Genomic DNA, 9,614 nt, shown 5'->3' on the forward strand with positions numbered 1-9,614 from the left:
GCGGGCTCCCGGCGGGGCCCCCACTCGGCGCCCAGCCGCCACCGGAGCCGAAAAGAAACTTGTGGCCGGGAGTCCGCGCTGGTGACTTCGCCCCGCCGGGCTCGGTGAGCGTCTGGGGCGGGGATCCCGAGCAGGACGGCCTGAGCTGCCGGCCTCCCTCCCTCCCTCCTTACCTCCTTCCCGCCGTGCTGCAGCTGCCGGCCGGGGCTTCCCGGCCTTCCGGAGTGGCAGCCGCCGCCCGGGCTCCCTCCTTACCTCCTTCCCGCCGTGCTGCAGCTGCCGGCCGGGGCTTCCCGGCCTTCCGGAGTGGCAGCCGCCGCCCGGGCACCCTCCGGCCTCACGGGGATCGCAGGCCGAGCCAACTCCGGCCCGTCCCGTCCCGCCCGCCGGGAGCGGGAGTTGCAGAGTCACCGCCGGCAGTGGGGCTCGGCCGGGCGGGCCCCCCCGGCACCTCCCGCGGGGCCGGGTGCCTCCTCAAGCAGCCCGGGCTCCCCCGGAGCCTCACCCTGCCCCCCGGTTCCCGGCTTTGGGAGGGAAATCCCCAAGTCCCCTCAGAGGGCCGGCTGAGCCTGCGGCAGGGAGACTCGGTGGTGCCCCTTATAGCAGCAGCGCAGAGTGACTTTTGGGACGGGAGTGTTTTTCTTTCCTAGCTAGCGAACGCCGAGGTAAGTGTTTTTCCTGTTCGGACGTGTGTCCGGGACGACTTTTGTTGCCCAGTTCCCCTTTCTGGAAGTGTTCCGTCCCAAAATAAAAGAGCCCGGAGTCTCCCTGCGCAGCGCATCCTCTGCCGGCGTCTTCCTCGCCCCTCTCTGCGGAGCGCCGAGGTCGGGTTTAAAACCGGATGCAAAGTTAACTTTTGTGATTGTATAATGGTTAAAAATACTCCTGCTGGTTTACTGGGAAAGTATTTTAATCTCTTGTGTTTTCCCGGGACTGTTTTGAAGGTTGAACTGAACTGCGTTGGTTTATTTATAACTTGGTGTAGAAACATAATACAGAAATGCATGTACTTGTATCAGTAAAAATATTTTCTGGTTTAGGGAAGCTTAATTTTGGTAGCAACCTGTCTAAATTGCAAAGAATATGTTTAACGATGGTAATACTGCTGGTAATTTTAGCATCCTGCTGTGATTTTAGTGTTCTCTAAGTGGAAGTAGTTGCTGGATGAGTTAGCCAAAATCAAAGATACCATACCTATACTGCTTTCATCTTTACAAGCACGTCTTTAGGTCAGTATTCTGAACATACAGAATTTAAAAATCCATTTTGTAGCTAGACTTATTCTACAATGTTCCTTCTGATTTGCTTAGCTGGAAGGAAGTTGCTCCTAAGCAGCAGGAGTTACAATGTGTTATAGGGGGGTAGTATATGCTTAGCTTGTTACTTCCTGCCTTGTAAAAGCGAAGCTTTCAGTAAGCATTTCTATAAAAACTTACAGATTTAAGGAACTTTTTACTCCAGAGCAGAGTCCCCCTCATTGTTTAGGAGAGGGCTTAAGGCGAAAGTTTAAAAGTCTTCTCTTGTAAGGAATTATAAGGCCTTTCCATCCATGCTTTAGCGTGGGGTTTTTCTTGGTATAAATACTATTTTTTTATAAAATGGGATAGTAGTTTTGTAGTAACTAAAGTCAGCTTGTTTTGGATCATGTGTATTTCAATTGGAAACGTTTATAAAGAGCATCTTTGGTGCCATCTCTCTCCTCGTTTCCAGTGGCGGAGTTACATACCCTCTTCTCCTTTGCCATCTTACCTTTTTTGCCATTCTCTGTTGCCTGATTAGGTGGTGGCTGTGAACCAGGTGCTTGATATGAATTTTTCTGTTATTGTAGACATGCGAATACTGTTCCATAAAAAGTTAGGGGCTAGTCTTTGTGTGTGTAAGTACAACATTAAGAGTCAAAGAAGTTACTTATATGCAGTATTTACGGGATTGATTCATTACTTTTAGCATTTATCTACACTTGAAAATCAATTCTTATTTAGTTAGGAAAAAAGGCAGTCACTATTCTGGCACAATGCCAGTCAGTCTTATTCAACAATAGTTTCTTATGCTTGGAATTATTAAAGAATGTCTAACTACATCTTGAAGTTGCTATCAGTCTTGTTCTTTTCTAGGCTTTTTTGTTTAACTAATTAAATTTAAAATTTTTACTCTGCTTTTACTTTGTAGCCCTGCTGTCTAATAATTAATCATTATTCTCTCTTTTGCAGCTAAAATGAATTCAGATCCTGATCCCCCCTCAAGTTCCTCTCAACCCCACCAGCATCTTGGACGGTCCCGGCTAAATGCTGCTGCTGTGGACCACAGTGAGAACAATCAGAAATCTGGACCGTCCCAAGGAGATACTGCAACTTTTTCTTCTTCAGGTCCTGGCTACTCCCATAGCAGGGAGAAAGCTGAAAAAAATGGTAAGTATGAAAGCAAATTTTGTGCGAACTTGCTTATGTTAAACATTGGGAGATTGTGTGTATATGTATTCTAAACTCTGTTAAATGAGACACTGTAAAGTAGGAAAATAAACTTCTCTGATTTCTTTAAACTGTTGTTATGGAAGAGACTTTTCTTCTGCAGCTTACTTTGTGTGTATTTTCAAGTTTTCCCATCCAATTTTTCTTAAATGTACAGAGCAACAGGAAAGAAGTTTGTTTGAAAAACTGGCAGGAAGAATTAAATGTAATTTAACATATATTGAGGTTTTGATTTATTTTTTTAGTTGGCTACCTATAGCTTTAATATGAATTCTAATGTGAATGAGTAGATACTACTGTAGTGTAGACTGAGGGAATAATAAATAATAATAATAAATAATAAATAAATAATAAATGGATAGATGGAACCAGAGCGACAGAAATTCAGTTAAGATTAGCAGGCAGATAAATGTTGGATGAAGAATCATGCTACACTGGAAAGGCAGAATGAGGTTGTGAAAGCCGATAGGACAAGACAAATGTCTCGTGCAAAAGGTAAAAAGAAAAATATCTGGCTCCTGTATTCAGCCACTGAGTTCCAGTTATAAATTCAGTTTGCAATCTAACACTTGCATTTGAGGTTTAGAAAAATTACTGCTCTTTAACTTTCTTTAAAATTGGACTTTTGATTCTGAAATGGCATATGCGCATGCCCTTACATTTGTTAATTATGAATCACGCTACTGAAGGTAATAAGGCTATGCAAGAGTTTAAAATTATTAAATGTGTGAATATCTACATGGCATGTATCAGATGCAGCTGAGCTCTGCACATAGTTCAGGCCAACACTGGCTGTGTTAGCACATCTATTGTTTGTGTCTAGTTAAAAATTGACTGTTGGAACCTTCTGGGGTTTTTGTTCCTAAAAGATATTCCAGATGGAGGAGAATTTTTTTGGATACCTGAATTTCTAACATGCCTCAATCATTATTATCATTACCAACTTTGTCATCTCGCCCACCTGTAAAAGAAATCAGAGATGATGGGGAATTGACACTTACAACATTAATTACATTACTATTAATTTAGGATTAGTGCTAACAGGTGTGTTTTCTTCCTTCACTCTCCAGTTTGTGTGCTTCAAAAGGGAAATTATAGCATCAATATTAGGAATGTGGTATGGAGTTATCTTGGGGTTTGTTATAGTATGATTTGACAGAGGAAAGCATAAGTTTCTGTTGTTGGTGCCCACATTGATGCAATATTCTGAAAATGAATAAAAGCTATCCATCTAGTGGTGTTTTACACAGCAATTCTGTGAGGTGTTCTTCTTTAGCTAATTCTATACAAATATTGCCCTTTTAAAATCATACCAAGTTTTAATTTGCTTTTCAGGCCTATATATTTACTAATATCCCTATCCAGCCTTATAGACACTTGTTTGTGTAAAAGACAACTTTTGTTTCCTGTAAAAGAGGACTTTTGAACATTGATGTATTTCTCCATTTCAGTTGTGACTCATTCCTGATTACTTTAAATCTCGTTCCATGAAAATCTTCTCAGTGGCTGGTGCCATGTCATTGCCCTTTCCATCCCCATCTTAATATACGCAAATATTTAATGCTGCAGAATGAGCAACTATTGCCATTGTGTCATGCTGGAGTCTCTAGCAGCCAAGATTTTAGTGGGTTTAGATAGCAAATGTATTTGATAAGATCATGTTTCTTCATCCAGTATTTTCTTCTATGGTTATTTCTTTCTATTTATTTCTTCTGTCATTTATCATAATACTAATTCTTCCTAGAACTGGAAGCTTATTTAAAAGAAAGGAAGCAGAGAATTATTCCTCCACCCACAGCAGCGTTGGTCATCAGAACTTAAAACAGGGGGTTTAGAAGGACTTCAGAAAGAATTACAAATAGAGGGATGTACAAATTCAGTCAGGTATATGCATATGGAAAAAAATATGAAAAAGTGATGCCTCAAACAGAAAACTGGCACTTCAGCAATTTTCAAAATATTTGAACTGACAGAGAAGGTGTTCCTTGGAATCACTGGAGCCTTTACCAATGAATGCATTGAGGTTGCTGATAGATCTAGGAAGAGTGAAGGATCTGCTCTCTTAGCCATGGCGTGTTGTTGTCTGGTATGAAAGGACATACACACTAGAACAGATGTTCTGGGAAGGGCTGTTCCAACTTCTTTCTTGGAAGATTAAGAAATCAGTTACTTTGAATAGTCACTATGATGATGACTATGACTCTGAATGATGTCAAAGAGGACAGAAACGTCCAGTACATTGCTGTACAGACAGCTATCTCAATAAATATGATTAAATACGTAGAACAAACCTCTATATTGGTGACTTAAATATCTTGCACAAGATTCTATGAACTTAAATTTGTAACAGAAGTAATTCAATTTTTAATAAATGGGCTTTTGTTTCTGTTGGAGGAGAGGAGATGTACAACGCCCATTTCAAATACTGTCTTGAAAGGCAGTCTTACTTCAACCCTATCTACCATATGCCCATGTGCCCTTCCCACCAGGTTACAGTACAGGTATCCTGGGCTGCATTAGACAACACATTGCCAGCAGGTTGAGGGAGGTGATCCTTCCCCTCTACTCAGCACTGGTGAGGCCACACCTGGAGTATACTGGGTCCAGGTCTGGGCTCCCAGTACAAGATACATGGACAGGCTGGAGAGAGTCCAGCAAAGGGCCACAAAGATGAAGGGACAGGAACATTTCTCCTGTGAGGAAAGGCTGAGAGAGATAGGACTGCTCAGCCTGGAGAAGAGAAGGCTCAAGGGGGACCTTATCAGTGTCTACAAATACCTGAAGGGATGGTGCAAAGAGGATGGAGCCAGCCTCTTTCCACTGCAACCCAGAGGCAATGAGCACAGACTGAAATACGGAGGCTCTGTCTGAACATCAGCATAAGCTTTTTTTAGTGTGAGGGTGACTGAGCACTGGCACAGCTTGCCCTCTCTCCATGTTGTGGAGTCTCCATCCTTACAGATACTCAAAAGCCACCTGGACACAGTCAGCAGACAGCACTGGCAACTGTCTTTATGTTTCTAAGTAGCCCTGCATGAGCAGGGGGCTGAGAGCAAATTACCTCCTGAGGTCCCTTCCAGCCCTCAGTGATTCTTCAGTTATTCTTGCCAACATATCCGTGTTTCTGATCTGTGCTGCTCTTTCCATTCTATGCTGTGTTTAAGGCTATAGCATCAATGTGACCATTAAGTCATTTATTTCCTGGAAACACACATCTCCTACTCCTGCAGCGTTATCTGTATCTTGCAGCATAATCCAGCAAATTAATGAATGCCCTGGCTCTGACTCAGTAAAGCACTTAAGCATACACACCTCCTCAGCTGCACAAGTACTTCATTTGGATTGAATTCCTGTACTAAAGGTCTTTTCGTAGCAATTTTTCAATCTGTATTCTGCTAATATATCATTAGGTAGTGTTTTTGTTATTCCTTGTATAATTCATTTCACAGTGGGAAGTAACAGTGCTTTGAGAATTGATTGTTCAAATCAAATCTGGATTTAATGAAAAGAAAATATTCAGTTGTTGAGTTTGAGATGATTTGTAGATATTGTTTTCATTGCTTTAAAAAACAAAAAAGGAAGGTATTTCTACTTCTACTCAAAGCTGTTGCATTCCCTAGAAAACTTCTGTCTGTATAAGTTACTGGGTTTGTGTACGTGTTAGGGGAAAAAAAAATTGTTATTCTTTCATGGATGTTCCTGGACAGGAAGTTTATTAGTGAGCAAACCATATACGCTACTAATTAGGGCTTCTGAAATTTTAAAACCATTGAGTCACTGGTATTCACGTAAGCAAATTACGGGAGGGTTGCTAGTTGCTTAAATAAAAATGTTCTGCCATTATTTTAGTAGTCTGTGCCAAGAGGACCTGCTGGATAGCAACAAAGACCAGTGGCTGCTTGATAACGAAATCTGGTGAAATTTGTTGAAACAGACTAAGACTCAGATGTCTTCAGACACTCTCGTGCCTCTCAGGTGCACAGGTCCCTCGGTTCTGTCCAGCTGCTACGTACCCCTTTTTGGCATCTGTATTTCATCCACTCTGTGCATCCTCCTTCCTTCAGATACAGCCCTAAAGCAATGTGAACAGAAATAGCTCAGATAAGAGCCCTGGAGGTCCCAACACCGCATTCTCCAAAGAGGTTTAAAAACATAATTGTTGGTAGTGGAACCACTGCCTCTATGTAAACACAGAGCAGAGCTAGGAAAAAAAAACCATCGACATGTTCACTTGGTTACCATGTGACTATCTGCATACTGCTGCTGTTAATGTAATGTTTTTGGAAGGGACACATGAATAGACACTCCAGGTAAGTGGTCTGTATTGCTGAGTGAGAAAAAAGGTTTCTGTGACCCAGTGGATGGTTTGGAACTTTTGGTTCAGATGGAAAAAACAAAAAAGGGAGAATTGAGAGAAACTTCTCACGATACGATAGTGATACTTCCCAAGAATACTTGCCTGGGACTTCTGGGTTCAACTAATGCAACTCAGCCATAACAGTAACTTGAACCAGATTGACTCACATCCCAGGTGAATATTTATGGTGCTTCAGGTGTTAACATTTCTTGTAATGCTGAAGTACCTTCAAGCGTGTAAAGTGTCTTAAAAATTGGTAGGGGACTGTCTGCCAGCCAGCGGGTAAAAGGGAGCACCCTAGTATAATAGAGAAACCTGGGAGGTAGTGTGAAGGTGATAATTTTTTATATGCAGATAAAAGAGATTGCATTTGTTTTTTACATCATTTCCTGTACATTTGCTAGCCAGAAAGGCTGGAGAAGAGGAATCGGGTAGGAATTCGAAGGTGAGAATTTGGGAAATTCTGAGAGCACTGCAGAGCTAAGTTGCAGTAATTGAAGAAATGTGTCTTCAACTAAAGAAGTAATGTTTTGGTTTGTCCATGTTTTTGCTGTTAAGGAAATATGTACAAATCTCTTGCTCTGGAATTGATAACATATGGGGAAGGTATTTGTACCAAGAGCTTTGCAGACAGAAATCAATTTCTTGTGTTTCCTTTGTAGATGTGCGGATGCTTGTACTGAGGTTTGCTTGTAATGCTTGCGGATGCTTGTAATGAGGTCTTTTTGTATCTCATGGAAGAGAATTATTTTATAAATTGTGTGACTTAGAATTTATAAATAGTACAAAAAATGTTCTAAACAGTTTACAATGCATTGTAACAATGTACAACAGTGCGTCTCCAACGCATTGCTAAATGATAGCTAACGAATAGGGAACCTCTCGAATTTACAAATATTTTCCGAGTGTTAGCCTTTTCCACTTAAGGTTACAAAGAGCCTTTGCTCCAAACCTCTATTTTAGCACTTCTGTGCCTTCGTTTTCTGTCAGTTTGCTTGTACAGACTAACTCTTGAGGCAAAGTGAAATGTTTGTGCAAAGCTTGAAGAAATCTCAGAAAAGTCTTTGATTGTTCGAAAAGGAAGATTATGCCTTGAAGTATTAATTACTTAACAATTTATCTGTCAGTTTATTAATGCCCCTTCAAACTTCACCTGCAATTACTCGGGCTCCTGGAAAGCTCATTTGCCGAGCACTGCTGTGGGGGAGAAAGGATTCTATCCAAACAAAAGTTAATGACTGTATTTTCAGATGAAACTTTGGGACACAGTCATAGTTGGTGCAGAACAATGGGAATTGTCTTTCTGAGGTCTGCTGCTAGTGTTGTCAGTAACATGCTGGTGTTTTTACTTTATGTGGGATTAGGATCAGGCACCCATTTATTTGAGGAAAGATTCTCCATCTTTGCCTCTTTCACCATTTGAAATACATAAATATTTTCTTCAGCTGATAACAAAGGTGTCATTACTGACAACAATTTTTGCATTCACACAATGAACAACACTAAGAAAAGTGCTCAATCTTCATTATTTTCAGGTGGATCGATCTCCTAATCCGTGTTCGTTTACGGTAACAAAATGTTTGCTGTAGCATAGTCCCAGGGTGTTAGAGGGATAGAAAGGAGCAGCTGAAGAATAGAAGGCGAAGAGCTATATTTGCATTAGTAAATCATGTAATGAAATAGCAGTAGCTCTGTAAGTCATTCGTGTTGTACGTATTTGAAAACTAAATGTAGCAGTTGGACTACAATCTTTTGATTTTGTTTCCTCCAAAAGGAATCCAGTATGTGTGTTCCACTGTGCAAACAAAATGCATTAAATGGGAAGAGTTGGAAAGTTCAAAGTACATTCCTCACCTGAACCTCTTCTCTAATAGAATGCCTCTGCATTGAGGAGCTGCAAGAACTGCTAATCTCTGTAGATACTTTGCAGTGGCTTTGGAGGAAAACTTTGGAAGATGAATATCTATATATTCATCTTCAAATAAAACTGCAACAAACCCCTTTTATGCTACAATAATCACGGAGAGACTTGAAACTGTTCTGCTGTTAGAGGGCCCCTTGCAGCAGCAGAAGGCCCACTTTATTGTGAAAGTTAGAAGGTGAGACTGGAAGCAGTAAATTGGGAAATAAAACCAATCCTTCGCAAAGTCAGTTAACTATTAGAATGTTACTGAGCTAGTTAATAAGGTGGTATGGACTTCCAAAACAATTGGAGTGGGCCTTTTTTAAGGGCCACTCTGTTTTGAAGTTAAGCTAACGAACTGCTGGAGTGTCTGTGTGGTGTAGAGCCTTAACTGCAGAATTGCTGAAATTCCATTGAGCATTGTGCAGGTTGTTATGATAACTTTAGGTCTTCACCTACAAAAATATGTGGGCTTGGTGAGTTTTATGATCTCAGCTCTCCTTCCAGCACCTAAAGGGGGCCGACAGGAGAGATGGGGAAGGGAGTGGAGAGATAGGAGGAGGGGTAATGGTTTTAAACTGAAAGAGGGGAGATTTAGATTAGATATTAGGAAGAGATTAATCACTGTGAGGGTGGTGAGACACTGGAACAGGTTGCCCAGGGAAGTTGTGGGTGCCCCATCCCTGGAGGGGTTCAAGGCCAGGCTGGATGGGACTTTTAGCAACCTGGTCTGGTGGGAGGTGTCCCTGCCCATGGCAGAGGGGTTGGAACTAGGTGGCCTTTAATGTCCCTTTTAACTCAAACCACTCCATGATTCTTTCTCACAGTGCTTTTCTGCAGGTTGCACTTTTCTTTTTCTCTATTTTCTCTCTTTTTTTTTTTTTTT

The 9,614-nt window shown here is 41.4% G+C and overlaps 1 protein-coding gene across 2 annotated transcripts in view; it reads left to right on the forward strand.

Annotated features, from left to right (window-relative positions):
• Positions 1-9,614, forward strand: part of WFS1 (Wolfram syndrome 1 (wolframin)) — a 38,818-nt gene continuing 29,204 nt past the window's right edge. The window contains exons 1-2 of one of the 2 annotated variants that reach the window (XM_014936055.1): positions 1-104; positions 2,211-2,408. In XM_014936055.1, the coding sequence (XP_014791541.1) occupies positions 2,216-2,408 (193 nt within the window). In that variant the 5' untranslated portion in view covers positions 1-104; positions 2,211-2,215. Of the gene's footprint in view, positions 105-354; positions 666-2,210; positions 2,409-9,614 lie in introns of those variants that run through there. The other variant, XM_014936057.1, reaches the window with a different exon arrangement.

Source organism: Calidris pugnax, unplaced genomic scaffold, assembly GCF_001431845.1.
Source record: "Calidris pugnax isolate Ruff unplaced genomic scaffold, ASM143184v1 scaffold14, whole genome shotgun sequence".
Taxonomy (NCBI): domain Eukaryota; kingdom Metazoa; phylum Chordata; class Aves; order Charadriiformes; family Scolopacidae; genus Calidris; species Calidris pugnax.